The sequence below is a fragment of the Lucilia cuprina genome, chromosome 4, assembly GCF_022045245.1.
Source record: "Lucilia cuprina isolate Lc7/37 chromosome 4, ASM2204524v1, whole genome shotgun sequence".
Lineage (NCBI taxonomy): Eukaryota > Metazoa > Arthropoda > Insecta > Diptera > Calliphoridae > Lucilia > Lucilia cuprina.
Window position 1 is genome coordinate 5,193,204 of NC_060952.1, and position 23,242 is coordinate 5,216,445.

Below are 23,242 nucleotides of genomic sequence, written 5' to 3' on the forward strand. Positions count from 1 at the left end.
AAGGTTTATAAATTAAATTTTCATACAAAATTTGTTCTATAAACCATTGATAAATGTTTGTGAATAGGGAAGTTTCAATATGCTTCTCCAGAAGATGCTTAATCATAGTTAAGATCAAGAATAGTTTTTAGCTGTTAAACTTAAGATAATTATACTTAAATTTTTAATAAGTCATTTTAAGAAAATTATTTTATAGTTTTACCTTATTTATTATGACATTTTATGAATTCTTTAGTAATTTTTTTGTTAAAATTATACGATTTATTAAGATTGAAAATGAATATTTGTTTTAAATTAGTTTAACTTTGTATTATTAAAATTATTTGTTTAAAATAACATTGTCAGGAGTTTTTCATTATTTTTTAATGCTTAACACAAAATATTTAATGCTCAACTTAATTATCGCAGTTTTTTTTTATTATTAATTATTTAATTATTTTGTGCAGTTCGAGCTAAGTGCGTTTACATTGTTTTTTTTTAATATTGGTGGTGATTTAGAAACACAATTAAAGCAACGGGCGACAAAATTTGGTAGAATATATAGAAGATATTTTAGGTTTTTTTATGTTTTAAATGAATTATTGAAAAGTAATTTATTATTCAAATTTAGTTTTGTAACATTAAGATAAAATGGAGGAGAGTTATAAGATCAGATGAGGAGAATTTAAATTTTACGAGAATATATTTAAAGGAATATTATATATTGAAACTTAGTTCAGATTTTAAAGTTTTGTTTTAAGTTTACGTTAAAAGTTTTTCTTTCAGTTTTATTGTTTGTCGCCTCAATTGTGTTAAGCGCTTGGGGTATTTTTAATAAGCCAACATTTACTTTGATTTGCGCCTTAAAAGAACGCTTTATTATCTTTTTCTTATTTAGCACAATGATTCCCATTATTAAAGCCAGAATTTTATATAATAAAATATAAAATCCTTAACATTTTATGCTTCTTGTTTTTTTAATTATTTATTTTTCACTATTGTATAACAATTATAAAGTGCAATATTTAACTAAGTTGTTTTTGTCGTCATTCATCAACAATTAATTAAATTATTCTTTTTATTTATTTTTAAATAATTAATACATATCAATATTTGTTAAGTTATTAACTTAAGAAATTAAAAACATAAAGTTTAATTATATTTTGCATGAACAAATGTTTCATGAAACCAGGAAACTTTAGAGGCGATAAGTAGTTGCTTCCGTATGAGTTCGAGACAGATAGAGAGAGAGAGAAAGTGAGTGAGTTAGTGAGAGATAAAGAGAGTATATTAAAAAAGGAAATAAAACTCTCTTTTAACAAACAAACAGTACTAGTTATGTTAAGCTCTCTTTACTCCCTGTTTTCAGGTGTAGTCAGAGAGCTAAATGTTTATTCTTTGTCGTTGACTGTTTTAAAACCTACATCGGCAGAGAGTAAAAAATAAGTTCTCTTATTGTTTTTTTGTTTGTTTTTTACACATGTGTGTGAGTACAAGAAAGCTCTTAACAAAGCTCTTTGCCGATCAGTGTTTTAAAACACAAAAAGAAAACGGGAGAAGAAGTAAAGAGCATTAATGCTTAAGTGTTGTTCTTACTCTATTTGCTTAATAGTTCTTGTTTATTCTTTTAAATATATTAGTATGTATGTATGTATATGAATAATAATAATGATGTTCTATGTTTATGTATGTATTTTCGCTTGTAATTATTCTTAATGACATTAACAGTAACAATAAAACATTATTTTAATTAATTTTCTTTACTTTTAAATACGTTTAATATTGGTTTTGTGTTTGGTTTTTTTTTTCTTATGTAACATTTCTTTAATTTTTAAACTATTTTTGTTAATGTTTAATATTTGTATGTTTATTTTAAATCTAAATCATCTTCTTCCTCTAAATGTTTGCTACTATTTCTCCAACTATTATACGATGGTATACTGCTCTGACTGTCGCTTTTCTTAGCATCACTAAAATCACTAAAGGCGGCATTTTGTATGCCCCCATAGATTTTATAGTTGTTAGCACTGCTATTCGATTGGCCATAACTGCTGCTGGTGCGATCAGATGTTACGCTCATACTCTTGGAAGTACCAAAACGATCGGTTTTGTAGGCAGAACTGGGAGTGCCGAAAATCAATTCAGCATCGGAGAGTGAACCGCCAGAACGGGTAAATTTGCCATTGCCCAAGACAGGCTGGCTATCGCCAAATATTATATCCAAATCGGAGCTTTTATTCAAGTTGTTGGAACCTTAAAATCGGCCAAAAAAGAAAGAGAAAAATATTAGAAATATTAAAAATTTATAAAAAAAATGTAAAATACATTTAAAAAACATGCTTTTTGTAGGTGCATTGCTTTTTGATTTTTGTTGTTGTTTTATGTTTTATTCTAAAAATGTTTAAGTTTTTTTAAAAAAAAAAATAACTCCCAATTAACTTTACGCTCTGAGACTTTTTAAGTGAATGAAATATGAGTGAAGGTGAGTGACAAAAAAAAAAGACCTGTAAAATTCAATTTGGTTTAAATTTTGTTCAACTGCGTTTAAGTGTACAATTTTAAGGTGCTTAATATTTTTTTGTAAATACTCTTTATTTGTTTATTAAGCTATTAAGCTCTTACAGCTAAAAGCTCTCATATCAGGACCCTGTACTTACATATCGTACATTTTTGTAAGAGCGTGTTTGTGTAAGTTCTATTCTATTCTATGTACATCTTCCAGCCATCAACATTTTGCCAACAATATTTGTAGTTTCGTGTGTTTTTTTTATTGTTTTATTAAGGTTTGTTAAAAAAATATTGTCTTGTTATGAGAGCTTTCACTGTAGGAATATGAATGCATTCAACATAGATACAAGTAAACACGCATACATACACACAACTGTAAGAAATAGTAGACAAAAGTTTTGTTGGTATTTCTTATTATGTATTATAGAGATTCAATTTAATTGAAATCATATGCAAAGAAAGTTCGATAGAAATGTTAAAGAGTTTTTTTTCCCGGTTTTAAAGAAAACTTCGGAATTTAGTTTAAGTGAAGCCGTATGATTGATAAAGTTATTCGAATATTAGAAGACATTGCCTATATAAGATTGGACTTAAAAGATTTTTGAAAAAATATGCTCATACCCAGTCTTTAATGTTTCAAATTGAGCGATTTGTTACATAAATATTTGGAAAATGTTGTTTTTGAATCATTTCACACAGTAATCTTTCCCGATATATGACTAAAACGCATTTTAGATTCTTCAGACACTTACAATATCTGAAAAGTTGGTACTGAACTCCTATGCATATAAAGACAATTAAATTAATATAAAATTAGTAAGTTTATATATTTTCTATATATATAGTACTGATCTACCGATGTATGTATATAGAAAATCTTAAATAGACACCAAATTTTTTTAAACATAGATCTTTTAATTCAATACAATCATCATGCATCCATAATTTGTTTAATCAAAATATCCTAAACAGAAGATTTTTTTAAAGAGTATTAAGAGATTAAAGCTTTAGAAATTAGCTTCTTAAGTATTAGGGATATAACTAGTTCCAAAGTAGTTATTTAATAGTCTAAAGTGCATATATTTTGCACTCATTCTAGAAATACTTAATTGAAAGAACTAATCACTTCTTGAGTAAAAAGCAATTCTCATGCAAAATATCTGATCCATTCAGAGCGCTGATCTATTTTAGAAATATGGGTCGTTCTAACTTTTGTCTTTAGCTTTTAAAACTTTTAATTGTCAAAGTTTTATAATTAATTCACAATTTCTTTTTACTTATTGGTGCCGTAGTTTCTACGCCAATTTGTGCATTAGTTTTAAAATATTTTGATTTTTATATTTTAAGTGCAGTTTAAGAATACAAAAGCATAAAAATTTTACAGAAAAAGAGTAAAAAAAAAAAAAATATTGAGATGAGATGAAAGCTTTTTGGTGAATGGGCGGTGAAGTAAATAAAAGCGATTAAATGATAATTTTACAAATAAAATTATTATCCTAAAGAAAATAGATCCATTAAGATCAAGTATTTAAATGGTAACCATTTGAAAATGTCATATATTTCCGGTTTTAGATGAATGTTTAAAGTTTGTTAAATGAGAAGAACCTTCGAACATTGAGTTCCAGAAGAAGATTATCACATTGCTTCAGTTTTATTTCAAAATATGTATCATGTAATTTGTTTTTCTTTCTCCAATGATTTGCAGTAACGTTCTAAAGTTGAGTCTTGAACGAATGATCTAAGAATAGTTTCTTTCTCTTATGCACAAGGCTGAGATGTTCCAAAATATGTCTTAAATTACTGTACCACTTATTACCGATCGTATATAGGTGTGGTTTATAGTTTGAAGACGAACCGACCATCGGGAACTATAATTACTTTAAAATAAAGCAACTTTTACAGATCTATGTTTGAATGGTTAAGTAAACCATCCATGTTTTACGACATAGATCAAGTCTCTTTTAATGATCGTTTACTTCAGAACCATCTTGAATTCCTTTGATTACATCTCATAAACAGTATGTTAACATGCTTTGAACAAATCTTATTTGATGATCACTTTCTTAAGAACTAATCTTAAATTCGTTTGATTAGATCTCAGCTAGAAAAACTCTTAAAGAATAAATTCTGAAAAGGCAGTATAAAGCAGTTAACGGCACGGCATCGATCGAGTCTCTTTAAAGGATCATTTTTTGATTAGATCTTATTTACATCGTCTAATAGATTGCAAAAGCACTTTAAAGTTGTTAATGAAAATGTTGAGTTATCAAGCTTTGATATCTACCGATTAGACTCGGATAGATTAGAATCTAATATATTAGGTCTTTATTACAAACATCAAGGAAATCTTGATTTATTTGATTAGATCTTATCTATATCAATTCTAATAGAACAATAGCTGCAAAAACACCTTCAAGTTGTTTTTGGGAATGTAATTCAATAATAAGCTTTTATAGACATAGACTCGGACATCTAGGATAGCTTAGATTAAGTAAACTTTGATCCTCTTAGACTGGGATGGCTTTAAAGCGAATATCTTAATATTGTCAAAATAAAAAGGATCTTACTTATGCGCGAATGTAAGAGAGAACTAGAGAATCATCCATATTTTTGATTACATTGATCTAGCATTGTTTATATTATCATTTAGAAAGAAAGTCCAGTAAATGAAGTAACAGATTTTTGCAAAGTTTTGTTTCGATTTACGAAGTCATTTAAATCGATATTGAAATATAAACTCAAAGAATCTTTGATGTTGATGATCATTTGCTAGATGAAGTAATAATTTAGAAATAAGAATTGTAGAGTATTTCTGTTTGAAGAGATTGCATTGTATGGAGTGATATACAAAAAAAATCTTAATGGTTTAATTAAACTCCATGTTGATAATCTTATATCGATTAAAACGTCGGCTAATTCTTAGAGTAATATATAACGGTATTAAGTTTGATAAAGATGACAAAAGCAATATGCCGTGGAATGATCTAATCTTTAAAAGTTTATGTATTGAAGATCATTTAGTAAAAAAAGGAAAACTGTAAAAGTGGAACACCTATGAATCAATCTTGAATTAGTTTAATGAGATCACATCATATGCAGTGATCTTAAAAGAAGATCGTTATAAATCTGAAATATGTTACTCTCTAAGTTGACAGTCAAAGCCTGAAGCATATATCTCATTGCTTAATCCCCAAACATAATTATTTTGATTCTTTCCCTAAAATACGATCTTGACGCGTAAGTACTTATTCTTCATAGTTCTTTATAAATACTTATAAATGTATACATTAAAAGCAGTGATTTAGTGTGATTTCTCATCCCAACGTGCAATGTTTGCAAATGTTATTATAAATATTTTATAAGTACTATATAATTTAATGTTGTTGTAGTATTTATTGTCTTAAATACATACTGTTTACATATTTTTGTTTTGTTTTTAATTTGGATGCAATAATTTTGTATTAAATGCTGTTTTGATTTGCTTTAAGAACAAATAAAAAAAATTGATTGAGAGCAATTGTTAAAAAAAAATTCAATGAACTTACAAAATATAGAACTAAACACAGTGGATCATCGTTTAACCACTTGTATATTGTCTGTCTATTGGTATTTTTTTAGATTTTTAGATAATTGTTTGTTCAAATACTCAATACATGACACTTGACCTTCTACACTTGAGTTCTAAATAGTTACGATTTTTCTCTCTTTACAGAAAAAAAACAATTAAAAAATACAATATAGATAAAATTTCAAAATAACGACGCACTCATTGACAATTTAACGAAAACATGTTATGAATAAAGAAATGGGGAGTAACAGAATATGATGAATGGCTGGCAGGCTGTTCGGTTGGTTAATTGACACCATTAATTAATTGATTTATTAGTAGCGCGTTTTGGGAATTATCTTTCATGCGATTTTTACAAAATGAGACACATTCCTTTTATTTCTCTTTAGGTTAACAAATACATTTTCAAGGTTCATGCGTTGGAATAGAACGTTTTGAAAGACTTTGCTTTACAAATAAGGGGAATTATTATACGCGATTTGCTTTTATACTCCAATTAGAGGAGTTTTAGAACTATTGAGATTGTATGGTTTTTGAAATGAAAAAAAAAAATGTTAAAACAGAAACAAGGATGGATGGTTTTCGTTTATGGATCAATGCGAATGATGTTGTATAATAATGGTGATGATGATCGTGATGATGGTGGTGGATGTTGAAACGCTGGTTGAGGGTTGAAATGAAGATGTGGACCTATATATTTGAAGTTATGGATGAACATTTAGGATTTTCGTAGTGTAAGGCTGACCAGCAATACACCCACGGCTAGATAATTACCATTGCTTTCGGATCTTGAGTACGAGGGTCGTGTGTACGACGGCAAGTCCGTAGCGGCATTATAACCATTCGAAGCGGCTGCAGTTGACTGAGCATCTTCGCTGCCGGTAGCTGGTACGGTGACCGCAGCTGGTGCACTGTAGACACTGGCCGAGCGGGTGCCAGTATTTAATGGAGCTGTTATAGCAGTTCTCCAGTCTGTGGTGGTGGTGTTTGCTGTATCATTTCGTAATTTGGTGTTTGCCGTACCCTGGCTGCTCTGGCCCAGGCTGGTGGAGGCTGTGGCATTGCTTACCGTATTACCGGTAGCCGTGGTTGTGTCCATGCGTGTTATGGTTTCAATAGAAGTGGAACTGCCATAGATATAACTGGTCTTGTCCTTGTTAGAAGCAGTCGAACTCTGATAGGTGGTACTGGAGTTGGTAGCAATCGAGGCATTTTGAGGAGGTGGAGGCGGTGGTCTAGATGGTGGTGGCGGCGACTTAAAAGTGCTATCCGTACGAGCATTTATACGCGAAGAAATAGATGATGAAGAAATCGAAGATGAAGATGTGGTGGACACACCTCCTATGGTTGTGGTGGTCGTGCTGGTTTTCATGGCTCCCTTATCGAAGGGATTGACACGTTCTTGTGGTTCAAAATTGGTGACTGGTTTGTATTTAGACTCTTGATCGTAGGTGTCTAAAACGCTGGAAGAAGGCTTGCTGCTGGAACTCACACTGCCGGCGGTCAGTGTGGAAGTGGACGAGGTGTCCGATCGAGCATCAACCGGTTTCTCGGCGGGTTTCGGAGAGGGTTGTGTGGAGATCACAGAATCACCTAGACCCGAAGAGGCAGAAGTACTCGATTTGCCAGATGTAAACGAGAATTGTTTGCCCAAGAACGAGCTACCGGCACTGGTGAGTCCACTGACGCTTATGCCACCTACGCCTGTGGAGGGGGCACTGCCACTACCGCTCTCACCAGTCATACTATGACCCGATTCGCTCGCTGTTCTTCCGCGTTTTTTGTTGGCTAATTCCTACATGTCACCAAATATGCCCGCAAAGGTTTTTCTAAGGTTCTTCATGGTGTCCTCCGCATCCTCAACTACTGAACTCTGAGTTTGCGGAGGACGTTGAGTGCTCCTGGAAGCCGATGAAATATTTGAAGCCTGTGATGTCTGAGAATCACGTCGTGGCAGACCACCAGCCGGTGCACTAGTAGTAGAAGCACCATTCTCTTCGGGCACTTCGGAAATACTGCTGCGGCTGCTGAGACGTCCAATAGAGCCGACAGCTGGTGAAGTACGTTCGGGTATTGGTGGTGGACCGCCCATGGGAGCTGGCCTTGGTCCAGTGGGTGCTATGGGTGGAGGACCCATTTCATCGGTAGGACTTTGACCACGAGAAGACACCGATGAACGTGAGGGTAATTTACCATAGTTGCCTCCAGTTGTTTGCTGATTCATGCTCGGGCGACAGACATTCTAAAAGGATTTGAAAATGGTGTCAATAAACTGTTTTAACTGATTTAATTTGTTAGAATCACCTGCATGCGTGAAGTAACCAGATCAGCAATTTGTCTACGATCATCTTCTTGAGAATCTCCCATTAAAGCAAAGGTGCTGTCAGAGGCTTTGATTATATACTCGCGTCCATCTTTGCCCACAACAACGGAGACACCGCACACTTCCATGCCGCCGAAGAGTTCCGAGATCTAACGAGAAAATCGAATTGAATCATTGAAAATATATTTGTAAATGATAAAAAAAAGTTTTGATAATAAGTGATGTAAACACCATTCATTACTAAGGAATATATTATGTTGTTTTGATTGCAATATCAGTTTAGTTGTAAAATTTCTACTTACCTCATCCACCCAAGACTTGTATTTTTCAGTTAGGGTAATTTGCTCCAGCATGGCTGAACCCTGATTAGTTTTCCAGTTACCAGTAATGGATTTACGCCTAAAACAAAATGAAAAGTATGAAAAAGGATTCATTTGCATTTCCAAGAAAATATATTATGAAGAAGGTACTTTCATTTGGTAAAAGTTCCTCTTACGACTTGACATTTACCATTGACATTTTAGCAAATCTGGGGTCAAGTAAATTCAATCTACATGTTATTTGAATGTGACTTAAGCAAAAGGATTAAGTCATATGTAATTAAGTAATTACATAAAGATTCTATTGGCATAATTAAGTGCACTGTGATTGTATATTATTCTACTCTTCATTAGATTAAATATCTCGGCCAAATGTCAAAAACATTAAAGAACAAACAAATAATAACAAATTGTTCTTTCTATTCATCTTAAAAAAACTATTGGGGAAAATTATCTATATAGTATTTTAAATGTGTCTTGCACATTACTCATATCCAACTTACATAAATGCCTTGTAATTGTTGCCAATCTTTTGAATGTGCACATCGAACTTTGCATCAATGTACGGTTCAATGGTGCAATAGCAATGGCCTTCAAAACCGGTGCCAGTTACAAGGCCGGCTGCATCTTGCAGACCCATTTGATTTTCAAAACGTGCTGTAGCCATACCGCCATGACAATGGCCTGCCTTCAAAACACACGGGAATTTTGTCCAATTTAGCTGGAAATAGATAAAAAAGAAAGAAATATTGTAAAAAAAGCATTGTGGCTGATAAAAAGGGAGTTCAACTTTTGTTTAAGAATTACACTCACTCCAAAGAGTAGATACTTATTTTTCTTGTTGCTTTTAGTTCTACTTTATGGTTATTAATATTTTGGCTAAAAGCCAAAATAAATCCAAACAAATGCAACCAAATATAAACAAGAAAATTGTAATAGCAAACAATAATCGAGTCATAATAACTATGTATGTATATCATCATCATTATTATTGAATGAGCTGGTTGTTGGTAAGAAACTGCATTGTTAATTATTCAACATCATGGAATTATGGTACGATATATGGGTGATGGTATGGTTATGGAACTTAGTATTTGCCAATAAAATAATTATTTCCATTATTTCTATTACAAGCGAGTCAACAAAACAACTCCAGGGAGCTATTATATTTATTCACAAAAGCGTTTTAAATAATGTTTAAAAAAATTAGTTTTAAAGCTGCAATTTATATAATGGAATTTGGAAAAACCTAAAAGTGTAAGTTGTGAAAGTAAACATTCAAGTTATAATCTGTCGGTTTTGGGATATATTAGAATTTTGAATGAAAATTTGTTTTAATGAATTATATTGAAATAATTATGTAGGCCTATGTCTAGTCTATGTCTAGTCTATGTCTAGTCTATGTCTAGTCTATGTCTAGTCTATGTCTAGTCTATGTCTAGTCTATGTCTAGTCTATGTCTAGTCTATGTCTAGTCTATGTCTAGTCTATGGTCTAGTCTATGTCTAGTCTATGTCTAGTCTATGTCTAGTCTATGTCTAGTCTATGTCTAGTCTATGTCTAGTCTATGTCTAGTCTATGTCTAGTCTATGTCTAGTCTATGTCTAGTCTATGTCTAGTCTATGTCTAGTCTATGTCTAGTCTATGTCTAGTCTATGTCTAGTCTATGTCTAGTCTAGTCTATGTCTAGTCTATGTCTAGTCTATGTCTAGTCTATGTCTAGTCTATGTCTAGTCTATGTCTAGTCTATGTCTAGTCTATGTCTAGTCTATGTCTAGTCTATGTCTAGTCTATGTCTAGTCTATGTCTAGTCTATGTCTAGTCTATGTCTAGTCTATGTCTAGTCTATGTCTAGTCTATGTCTAGTCTATGTCTAGTCTATGTCTAGTCTATGTCTAGTCTATGTCTAGTCTATGTCTAGTCTATGTCTAGTCTATGTCTAGTCTATGTCTAGTCTATGTCTAGTCTATGTCTAGTCTATGTCTAGTCTATGTCTAGTCTATGTCTAGTCTATGTCTAGTCTATGTCTAGTCTATGTCTAGTCTATGTCTAGTCTATGTCTAGTCTATGTCTAGTCTATGTCTAGTCTATGTCTAGTCTATGTCTAGTCTATGTCTAGTCTATGTCTAGTCTATGTCTAGTCTATGTCTAGTCTATGTCTAGTCTATGTCTAGTCTATGTCTAGTCTATGTCTAGTCTATGTCTAGTCTATGTCTAGTCTATGTCTAGTCTATGTCTAGTCTATGTCTAGTCTATGTCTAGTCTATGTCTAGTCTATGTCTAGTCTATGTCTAGTCTATGTCTAGTCTATGTCTAGTCTATGTCTAGTCTATGTCTAGTCTATGTCTAGTCTATGTCTAGTCTATGTCTATTATTTATCTATTCTATAATATATTCTTGTCAATGTAACAATTTTATACATAATTTACATAAAATGCCTCAATAAAACGCAACCAACTGAATAATTTTTATTTAAAACATTATGCCTCAATAAAATAACCCATTATTAGTATTTTTGTCAACATTCGGTGCACACCCATAGTGCATATGAAAAACGTGTGAAACAACTATAAATTTTATTTATATTTTTAATTAGATGGCGTTCTGAGAATGTGTCGGCGGTGTTTACGCCGCAGCCACTTAATTATTTTAATATTGTGTTCAATTAATTACTTTTAAATTTTTTTATTGATTTAGTTAAGTGCTGAAAATGTATTTTAACATATTTCTATAATATTCTTAAGTTTTTATTTTAATTTTGTACATTTCAATAGAATTTCCTCGAAGTAAAATTGATTCATATTTCATAAATAACATCAGTGTGTAAAATTAAATATTATATTTACGTTTTTCGCAAAGAACACACATAATTGAGAGGAATTTTACTCAATGAATAGCAATTTCAAAAAAGGAAATTTTTGTTTTTATTTTCTTTAACACATCATCAAATCGCAAATAAGTGAAAATGTATGAATGTACGTGCAGTATGTGTGTGTAGGTATTCCTACGATATTGGCAATGAAATTCCACTTAAATGGATGGAATGCATACATATCTAAGTATTTACAAATTTTAAATAATAACTTTAACCTTAAGAAACCAAAACCACTATTAATAAAAAATATGTTAGGTTTTTTTTTAGGAAACGACAAATATCTTAATGTAAAATGTAATTGAGAAAACTTGCAGACACGACTTTTTCAATGATTACGGGATAGAAAGTATGCGAGGTACAACCTTAGTATCTTTTGTGGCTTAAAAACCGTTTGTGGTTTAAAATATAGAACAAACACATTCCTCTAAATCAAACGACAAACGCATTTGTCATTTTTTGTTCTGTGCCCACATTCATAATCTAAATACTCATTTACGAGACTGTAGACTGTGTTACGTTTCTGTTTTATTTTCATATTTGATGATGTCATTAAATTGCTCATAAACATAGCATTTTGTATTTTGATATCTATAAGGAAACTATGACGCTTAAGCAGTGGGATTAAGGTGGAAAAAATATGACAAAACTATATTTTTACTCTGATTTCGATTTTACAAGGATATAATTTTGAGAATCATCAGACTTATTTAAAAAGTTTCTTGTCTATGTCTTGTCTATGTCTTGTCTATGTCTTGTCTATGTCTTGTCTATGTCTTGTCTATGTCTTGTCTATGTCTTGTCTATGTCTTGTCTATGTCTTGTCTATGTCTTGTCTATGTCTTGTCTATGTCTTGTCTATGTCTTGTCTATGTCTTGTCTATGTCTTGTCTATGTCTTGTCTATGTCTTGTCTATGTCTTGTCTATGTCTTGTCTATGTCTTGTCTATGTCTTGTCTATGTCTTGTCTATGTCTTGTCTATGTCTTGTCTATGTCTTGTCTATGTCTTGTCTATGTCTTGTCTATGTCTTGTCTATGTCTTGTCTATGTCTTGTCTATGTCTTGTCTATGTCTTGTCTATGTCTTGTCTATGTCTTGTCTATGTCTTGTCTATGTCTTGTCTATGTCTTGTCTATGTCTTGTCTATGTCTTGTCTATGTCTTGTCTATGTCTTGTCTATGTCTTGTCTATGTCTTGTCTATGTCTTGTCTATGTCTTGTCTATGTCTTGTCTATGTCTTGTCTATGTCTTGTCTATGTCTTGTCTATGTCTTGTCTATGTCTTGTCTATGTCTTGTCTATGTCTTGTCTATGTCTTGTCTATGTCTTGTCTATGTCTTGTCTATGTCTTGTCTATGTCTTGTCTATGTCTTGTCTATGTCTTGTCTATGTCTTGTCTATGTCTTGTCTATGTCTTGTCTATGTCTTGTCTATGTCTTGTCTATGTCTTGTCTATGTCTTGTCTATGTCTTGTCTATGTCTTGTCTATGTCTTGTCTATGTCTTGTCTATGTCTTGTCTATGTCTTGTCTATGTCTTGTCTATGTCTTGTCTATGTCTTGTCTATGTCTTGTCTATGTCTTGTCTATGTCTTGTCTATGTCTTGTCTATGTCTTGTCTATGTCTTGTCTATGTCTTGTCTATGTCTTGTCTATGTCTTGTCTATGTCTTGTCTATGTCTTGTCTATGTCTTGTCTATGTCTTGTCTATGTCTTGTCTATGTCTTGTCTATGTCTTGTCTACGTCTTGTCTATGTCTTGTCTATGTCTTGTCTATGTCTTGTCTATGTCTTGTCTATGTCTTGTCTATGTCTTGTCTATGTCTTGTCTATGTCTTGTCTATGTCTTGTCTATGTCTTGTCTATGTCTAAATTTATAGTTATAGTTTGTCAAAAAAATCGAAGATTTGCTCCTTAATATAATTTTTTCTATATTTCGAATTTAACACCATCAAAGGACACTGTTGTTTTTGAACACCGCACTGATCTACCAATATATTCATATTTTGTAAGTGAAATATTGAGAAAACAAACGACAAAAGTGATGATGACAGCAGAACGTTATTCTCACAAATTATCGGCCATAAAAATAAAGCAAAACAAAAAGTTCAGAAAATCCGCTTAATGTGACAACACACATGCTCAAAATTTGCAAAAACAATATCTAAATACGACAATAAACATACAAACAAATGCATAATGATTATGATCATTTAGAAAAACAAAATAAACCAGTGTCAGACTATAAGCCAGAAGACTGACAGTTTCAGAGACTTTTTTGCCCATTAGTCAGTCACTGTTTAGCAGGCAATGTTTACAAACAATTTTCATTTTACTCACGAAATGAGAGATAATGTTGTGCGGTTTTTGATTCTGAATGCATAAATGTACACTTGGAGAAATAGCTTTGCTTCTTCTGCAGTACCTACATACATATTCAAACTGGTCTCTTCGAATTAAGATAGTATCTATAGAACTGTTTGAATCAAATTGATTAAATTTTGACTTTAGTTTGTAGAATCTAAAGAAATCAATTGAATATATTTTCTCAGTGTATTTCTACAACTGCAACTTCTATTAAAATGCATCTATTAGCTATTAAAGCTTTTATGCATTTTTGTTTTTTTTATTTATGTTGTTGATTTTTTTTTATTTGCTCAAAGTAGCAAATCAACTATTAGTTTCACTCACTAAAATCGTCTGATTTTGTTTGTGTTGATGCCGATTTCTATTTAATAACAAATCGTTTTGATGGCGATGATGATGATGATGATCATAATCTTCGGTGAGTTTGTCGTCAATGATCAATGCAAACGACAAGCATTTGAAAATTTTTATAGTTTTCTTATGTTGTGCTCTGCTCTGCTCAACTCAATCATTTCGTACTCTTAGAAATGGTTTTTTGAAAAAAACAATTTCATTTAATTGCGTACGACGCGAGTTGGCAGACGGATGTTTGTTATTGGTTTGTCTCCCCTTTTGATTTGGGGAGAATATATAAGAGGGATAACTTCAAAGTTTTTTTTTTAAGAATTATTCAGAATAATTTGAAATTTTCATGAATTTTTTTATTTGTTTTTGTTAAAAGAAAACATTCTTTGTAGAAATTTTTTCTATGAAAAGAAAATTTACGATCTGTTTTCTATAAATTTTTGATTTGTTTTTTAAAAAGAGAAGTGATTGTGAATTTTGTTTCTATAGAGAAAATGCACAGTCAGTTTTCTATAAAGAAAAATTACTTTACAGAAAATATTTATATGAAAAGAAAATTTACGAACAGTTTTTTTTATAAAGAAAAAAGTTTACGATAAATTTTTTATAGAAACATTTTTGATTCGTTTTCCATATAGAGAAGTGATCGTGAATTTTGTACGATAAATTTTCTATAGAGAGATAATTTACGAACAGTTTTCTATAGAGAAAGAAATCACGATTAATTTTTTTTTAAGAAATATTTTTGGTTTGTTTTCTATATAGAGAAGTGTTCGTAAATTTTATTTCTAAAGAGAAAATTTACGAACAATTTTCTTTAACAAGGAAAATTTATTATCAGTTCTTTATAAAGAGAAAATCCATAATACTTTTTCTATAAAAAGAAAATCTATAATCAGTTATCTATAGAAAAAAAATCGTTATAATTATTCACGAAATCACGATAATGCTTTTTTAAAGAAATGTTTTTGGTTTGTTTTCTACATAGAAAAGAGATTGTCAATTTTATTTCTAAAGAGAAAATTTACAAAAAATTTTCTATAACAAGGAAAATTTATCATCAATTCATTAATAGAGAAAATCAATAATATATTTTCTATGAAAAGAAAATCCATGATCAGTTGTCTGTAGAAAAAAAAGAAAAAAATTGTTATAATTTTTCACGAAATCACGATCATTTTTTTTTTAAAGAAACGTTTTTGGTTTGGTTTCTATATAGAGAAGTATTCGTGAATTTTCTTTCTAAAGAGAAAATTTACGAAAAATTTTCTATAACAAGGAAAATTTATGATCAATTTATTATATAGAGAAAATCTATAATACTTTTTTATAAAAAGAAAATCCATGATCAGTTGTCTATAGAAAAAAAAATCCTTATAATTTTTTACGAAATCACGATCATTTTTTTAACGTTTTTGATTTTTTTTCTATATAGAGAAGCGATTGTTAATGTTGTTTCTAAAGAGAAAATGAACTAACAAGAAAATTTATGATCAATTCTTTATATAGAGAAAATCCATAACACTTTTTCTATAAAAAGAAAATCCATGATTAGTTGTCTACAGAAAAAAATCGTTATAAATTAAAAAAAAATCTTCATCCGTTTTCTATATATTTTCTTTCTAAATTGAGAGAAATCACGAAATCTATGAAAATAAAATTCCCACGATCAGTTTTCTTTTTAAAGGAAATTCTCTAACTATTTTCTAATTATAGGGAAATCACTTTAATATTATATAAAGAAAATTTTTGATAAATTATTTATAAAAAGTTTTTGGTTAAAAAAAGTGTTAAAACTAATTTTGAAATTAGAACTAAAATTTTTTAAAGAATTTAATTTAATTATTTTTAAAAAACTTTTCAAACTGCCCTCATATAAAAGAGTAAATAAAAATTGTCTTTGCTTTCGTTGGTGGCTTGTAAGAATATTTTGTTTTTATATATATTTTTTTTAAATTTTTTTTCCAACCAGTATAAACAATGAAACAGTTCATAATTTCATTCAGTCGTGTATTTCTTATAAAACGGTCAAGTCTCCGCGAACACAACAACTAGAAAGAGGTTGTTGCTGCCGCAAAAGTTTTTTTTCGATATTTCGCTCTATTTTTTCAAATCGATTTTCCTTGCTGTTGTATTGTGTGTGTTTTTTTATAAAATCTATAAGATATTTATTAGATTTTCTTTTAAATATTGAAATTATCTATTTCTAAATTCGAATTTAAATAAATGTGCATAATACAGTGTTTGTGTCTTGTCAGTTTTAGTGTTTAAATTGGGGGAGAAGGAAGAAGCTGCCTTCAAAATACACAAATGAATAGATTTAAATTGATTTAAGAGTGATTTAAAAATAAACCAGAAACAAAATAAAACATATTCAAAAATAAATTAAAAATTTGAAAAATAAAAAAAAAAAACAATAAATCGGAAACTATTAATTTTGTTTGATTGGGGTAAGTTGTTGCACAGTGAAAACACATACTCACTTTTTTGCGTGAAAGTGCGTGTGTTTTGTTTTTTTGTTTGAATGTGAAATTGAAAGTGTTGTTGCTTTTTTTTGATGATGAATGTTTGTTGTGGGTGATTTGAAGGAGTGTTTTCATTTGTATGAGAAATAATTGAAAATATATGTGTACTTATGTGTATGAGTGTTCTTTTTGTAATTAAAAAATATGTTTTTTTTTTCAAAGATAAGAATTATTTTGTATATTAAACAAATTGTATGTTATTAAGTTTGCGTTTTTTTTGGCATTATTAACAATATGACTAATTTTAATAGAATTTTTTTTTATTATAAATATAATTTAAAAGGTGTTTTTTATTTTATGTAATATATTTTTATATTTCACTATATAACCAAAATTATTGATCAGTTTTCTGCCTGAGAAAATTTAGGATCAATTTTCAATTTCAGTTCATTATTTAATTTACGAACATTTTTGCATATACAGCAATTTCATGTAATTTTTTTTAATTGTGAATTTTTTTTATCAAATTTCAATATAGAAAAACTTCACGATCAGTTATTTTTTTTTAAAGAAAAACACACGATCACTATTCAATATACAGACTGTTCACGTTATATATAATTTTTTGATATAATTAAATTTCACGTTAAAATTTCATCATTTTTCTTTATACAGAAATCTCACGATCAATTGCCTATATAAAGACATTTATATAGAGAAGATCAACGATATATAATACTCTATCAAGTTTTTATATAGAGAAATCTCATAAAGGATTTGTGATCAATTTACCATATAAATATAATTTACGATCATTTATTTTTCTAGAAAAAACTCACGATCAATATAATGACAAAAAATCTTAATTCGCGATAAATGTTTCTAAATAGAAAAAACTCATAACAATTTCCAAATAGAGAGAGTTTTTGATCAATTATATTTATAGAAGAAAATTCATGATCAATTAACAATAAATTTTCTAAATTGAAAAAACTCATAACAATTTCCACATAGAAAGAGTTTTTGATCAATTAGAAATTCATGATCAATTTCAAATACAAATATAATTTACGATCAAGTATCTTTATAGAAAAACTCAAGATCAATATAGTGACAACTATCCAACAATATCCTTTATAGTGACATTTATGATAAATTTTTTGATATTGAAAAGATTTACTATAAAAAAATAATGAACAATTTCCCATATATGTTAAAAGACTTTATTCACGATCAATTTTCTAAATAAAAAAAACTCATAAGAATTTCTACATAGAGAGAGTCTTTGATCAATTATCTTTATAGAAGAAATTCATGATCAATTTCCAATACAAATATAATTTACGATCAAGTATTTTTATAGAAAAAACTCACGATCAATATAATGACAGTTCTTTAACAATATCCTTTATAGAGAAAATTCATGATCAATTTTTTTTATAAAAATAAAATTCACTATAATATACAAAAAATTGATGTTCATTTTTCTAAATAGAGAAAGCTTATGACAATTTTTCTACATAGAAAAAGTCTTTGATTAATTATCTTTATAGAGGTAATTTACGATCAATTTGTTTTACAGAAAATTTCCCTTTTTCCCGCGTCTGTATATATACTGAATATAACTAAGGATCATTTATCATTCTCTAATAATATTCCGAAAAGAGAAAATTGGAAAAGTCCTCGATCAATTATTTTTTATAGAGAAAATTCACCATAAATTTTCTTTATAAAGAAAGTACTTGATCAATTTTTTATACAGAGAAGATTTACGTTTATATTATTGCAAAGAGAAAATCCATGATTAATTTCCCATAAAGTTAGAATGCAAGATCAATTTTCAATATAGGAACAGTTCTCAATAAATGTTATTTTTGTGAAAATTCATAATAAATTTTCTTTAAAGAGAAAAATCACAATAAATTTTCTTAAAAGAGAAAATTCACAATAAATTTTTTTATAAAGAAAATTCACAATAAATTTTCTTTAAAGAAAAATTTCACAATAAATTTTCTTTAAAGAGAAATTTCACAAAAAAAATTCTTTATAGAGAAAATTCACAAAAAATGATTTTTATAGAAAAAATTCACAAGAATTTTTTTTTGCGATTGAGAATATTTGTGATACTGAAAAATTTCCATATAATGAAAAGGTTTAAAATTTGCGTTAAATTTTTAATATATATAAAGAGAGTTCTTGATCAAATTTCTTTATAGAGAAAATTCACGCTCACTTATTTTTATAGAGAAAATTCATTGTTAATTTTATATAGAAATATTAATCGTGTATTAATGTTTATAAAAAACTACTGATCTTTTTTAATATAGAGAAAGTTAACGATCAAATTTCTTTATAAATAATCGCGATCAGTCTTCTTTATTAAGAAATTTATCTATTGATTTCTTATATAAACAAAATTTACAAAATTGTTTCTCTTAAGTGGAAAATCTTTTATTTTACAGACATTTTAATACTTCTTACCGAGAGTTTAGATCATTTTTCTTTCAAAGAAAATGTTTAATAAATGACATTGCTAACAGCAGAACTAAAATTTTTCCCATAACTGTTGGCTGCACTTAAACTTTTGCCAGACTTGCAACATTTGACCTTTTTTTTCTTCTGTGTATTGCACTTGTTGCAATTGCATTATAAACGATAGAATTCTATTAAAAACTGTCTGTAAGTGTTGTGAAATTTGTGTGTATGGGAGTGTATACAAACTAATGTGTGTTAGAACATACACATGTATGTACGTTCATCTATATGTCAATGGTCACCAAAATTCTTGTTCTTCTAATTTGTTACTCATCTTCATTTAGACTCTTCTTCTTTTTCTTTTTTTGTACAGATTTTGAGTGATTAGTCGTCGTCAAACTTAAAAAAACACAATGTGTATGTTCGGCCATACAAAGGGCGGTTGTTGACGTTGTGTTTGTTGTAGCTTGTACAATTTTCTGTTTTACATCATGTGTCTGTCTAATATTTATTTTTTTTTGTATTTTTTATTATTGTTGCTGTTGTCCAAATTCAAAACAGCCGTAGAAGACAACCTCGAAATGGCTCATAAATTTGCCACTCAAACAAATGTGCTGTTTTGTATCTGTTTCAGTTGTTGTTGTTTTTTTCTGTGTTTTCCAATTTGATTCTTAAACATTTTCATAGTTAAGTATTGAATATTATTGTTATGCAGTGAAAAGGAAATAAAAGTGAATTAAAAAAATCGAAAAATTTTAGAATCAATGTTCATAAGAAAATTCTAGATACATTTTCAATATATCTGTTTATTTAAGATTTTCAATAAATTTTTTTTTTCTATAAAATTTTTGAAAATTTCACTTTTTTCATAAAAATTCCAAAAATTTCTTTTTTTTATAGGAAAATTTAAAAAATTTCAAAATTTTTCTTTGTTTTATAAAGTTTTTTTAAATAATCACTTTTTTTTAGAAAATGTTATAAAATTTCACATTTTTACAGAAAATGTATTTTTTTTTCTTTTTTACAGAAAAGTTTCCAAAATTTTCCTTTTTTTATAAAATTTTTGAAAATTGCTATTTTTAAAACATAATTTCTGAAAATTTCTCTTTTATATAGAATTTTTTTTTCAAAATTTTCTTTTTTTTTATAGAAAATGTTAACATTTCACATTTTTATAGAAAATTTTTTAAAATATTTCTTTTTTATAAAAAATTTTCAAAAAATAATATTGAAAATTTCTACTTTTTTTAGAAAAATTTTTAAAATATAAGTTTTTAATTTTTTTTGAAATTTCAGTTTTTAATACAAAATTTATGAAAACTTCTCTTTTTTATATAAATTTTTAAAAATTTCAGTTTTTTATACATAATTTTATAAAATTTCACATTTTATAGAAATTCATTTAAAAAATTTAAAACAATTTTTGAAAATTTCACACTTTTATAGAAATTTTTTTCAAAATTTTTAAAAATTTCACTTTTTTAGAGAATTTTAAAAAAATTCACTTTTTTATAGAAAATGTTTAAAAATTTCAATTTTTGTTGAATTTTTTTATAGAAATTTTTTTTGTAAAATTTTTGAAAATTTCTGTTTTTTAATGAAAATTTTTGAAAATTGAAATTTTTTTAAGAGAAAGTTTTCGTAAATTTCTCTTTTTTATAGAAAATAAAAAAATATTGAAAAAATCGATAAATTCACTTTTTTAGTTTTTTAAAGAAAACATTTTGTTGTTTTTAGAATGTATTCACAAATTTTTCTTTTTATAGAAAATTTTCTAAAGCTGTTCCTTTTTTTATAAAACATTTCGAAAACGTTTCTTTTTTATAAAATATTTTCTAAAGTTATTCTTTTCATAGAAGATTTTCAAAAATGTATCTTCTTTATAGAAAATATTTCGAAAATTTTTCTATTATAGAATTTTTTTCTTTTTTTAATATAAAACATTTTTAAAAATTTCTCTTTAAAATACAAAATGTATATTTTCATACAAATTCTATAAAATTTTCGCATAATTTCCACTTTTATGAAAAATTCTCAAAATAATTTCCTTTTATAAAAAGGTTTTAATTTTACAGAAAACTTCAAATGTTACTTTTTCAAAAATTTTGTTTTTAAAATGTACTTTTTTAGCAACATTTATTAAATATTCTCAAAATATTTTCCTTTTATAAAAAAGTTTTAGTTTTACAGAAAACTTCAAATGTTACTTTTTTAAAAATTTTGTTTTTAAAATATATTTTTTAGCAACATTTCCTAATTTTCAAATACATTTTACCTTTAAGAAAAAAATATTTCCATATATTTTTTCCACAATTTTTTTTTTATAGAAAATGTTAGAAAACCCAAAAAATTTTTATATATTAAGAAATTTATCTAAAATATAATTTGTTTATTATATTCTTTTATATATTTTATTAATTTCCCAAAATATTTCGCAAGACTTTTATTTTATTATATTATTGTTACCCCTGTCTTTTATTTTGATAGACACTGTAAAATAAAGCTCCACATAAACTGCCAATAATTAATCGTCTATTTTTAGTGTAAAAACATTTGTTGTTGTTGCTGCTATTTTATGGGATTAACAACAATTTGTAGAAAAAAAAGAAAAAAAAAAAAAAAAAACAACAAACATTCTCTATGTTGTTTGTTGTTTATTATTTTGCTATGACAAAACATATTTCTTTTGGTTTGTTTGTGTTGTGTTTTTTAACGTAATTTTCGGCGTAAATAAAAGAAATGACGAAGAAATAAAAAAGTAAATAATAAATATTATGTTTTAATTTAAATGAATTAAAAAAGAAAATTATTATAGCAAAATAAAAATAAATATTTACACACAAGCCAGAAATGCCAAAAAAACCGCAAAAATGTTTTACATTTATCTTAAAAAATGTTAAAAAGAAATTTTAAATATTTGCTCGTTACTCATACGTCTGGTGGCGGTTATTTTCAAAATAATAAAATAAATTTAAATAAATGTTTGTGAATGTGTGTGTGATTCTATATGTTGACTCAATTTTGTTGGCAATTTTATTTTATTGAGCTTACGTTTTAATTTGGAACGATTTGTAATGTTTATTTATCTGTTTTATTTGTCTAAAAATTTTATTTATTCAAGTGTTTTTCTCATTGCCATTTAGTATTCGTTTGTATTTGCAATTTTTTTTTTTTTGTATTTTTTGGTTGTCTTGGTTATTGTTTTTGTATTTATGTTTTTTATATTCAGTTTGTTTTCCTATTTTATGGTTTTTTTCTTCTTTTTATTCTTTAGTTTACATAATAAATCATATTCATAATTAGTCAAGTCTTAAATGGTTTTGTGCTTAAACAATTTATGGCGTAGACAGCATTTGAATTTGTCTTTTTTTAATTTAAAATAAAAAAGGTATTTTTTAATTCATTACAATATTTTAAATTAAGCACATGTTCTTTATTCATACGTAATGTGTCTGTTGCAACATTTAACTTTCTAGAGAAATTGTTAATGCAGTTTAAAGAATGAATCATTTTTAATTATTACAATTTTCTTTAAATATTTATTGTTCATACACAAATTACTTATTTCCTTTAAATAATGGATTTTCTGAATTTTTAAAGCAAATATTTTAAATCTTGTAATGATTTCTATGAATTGTTGTTTCCATTAATAAAGTACAAGTTTTAATTCTTGTAATGATTTCTAAAATTTGTTATTTTCATTAATAGAATATAAGTTTTCTGTTTTAAAGTCCCAAAGTTTTAAAAGGTCGAATCAAGATCTTGATTCGTCCTTCTGTTACCTCTTTGAAAATTAAAATTCTTACATCCTTTTTTATTAGGCATTCAATGTTAATTGTACTAAGCATTTTAAAATTAGATTTTAAATCCCAAACCATCATAAAGAAAAGTTAGAAAAAACTCAACTGGAACTGCATTAGAACTAGAACTGAACTAGAACTGAACTAGAACTGAACTAGAACTGAACTAGAACTGAACTAGAACTGAACTAGAACTGAACTAGAACTGAACTAGAACTGAACT

At 27.9% G+C, this 23,242-nt stretch overlaps 2 protein-coding genes across 2 annotated transcripts in view; one reads left to right on the forward strand and one right to left on the reverse strand.

Annotated features, from left to right (window-relative positions):
• Positions 1-318: 318 nt before the first annotated feature.
• The window catches only part of LOC111684028 (synapsin), a 49,056-nt gene continuing 26,132 nt past the window's right edge, over positions 319-23,242 (reverse strand). Inside the window, 5 exon segments of the mRNA XM_023446146.2 lie at positions 319-2,232; positions 6,830-8,297; positions 8,360-8,527; positions 8,681-8,777; positions 9,202-9,419. Coding sequence (XP_023301914.2) covers positions 1,847-2,232; positions 6,830-8,297; positions 8,360-8,527; positions 8,681-8,777; positions 9,202-9,419 — 2,337 coding nt within the window. The 3' untranslated portion in view covers positions 319-1,846.
• LOC111684030 (tissue inhibitor of metalloproteinase) overlaps positions 16,289-23,242 on the forward strand; it is a 13,754-nt gene continuing 6,800 nt past the window's right edge. The window contains exons 1-2 of the mRNA XM_046948839.1: positions 16,289-16,417; positions 16,538-16,729. The gene's annotated coding sequence lies outside the window, so the exon portion shown is untranslated. The remainder of the gene's footprint in view (positions 16,418-16,537; positions 16,730-23,242) is intronic.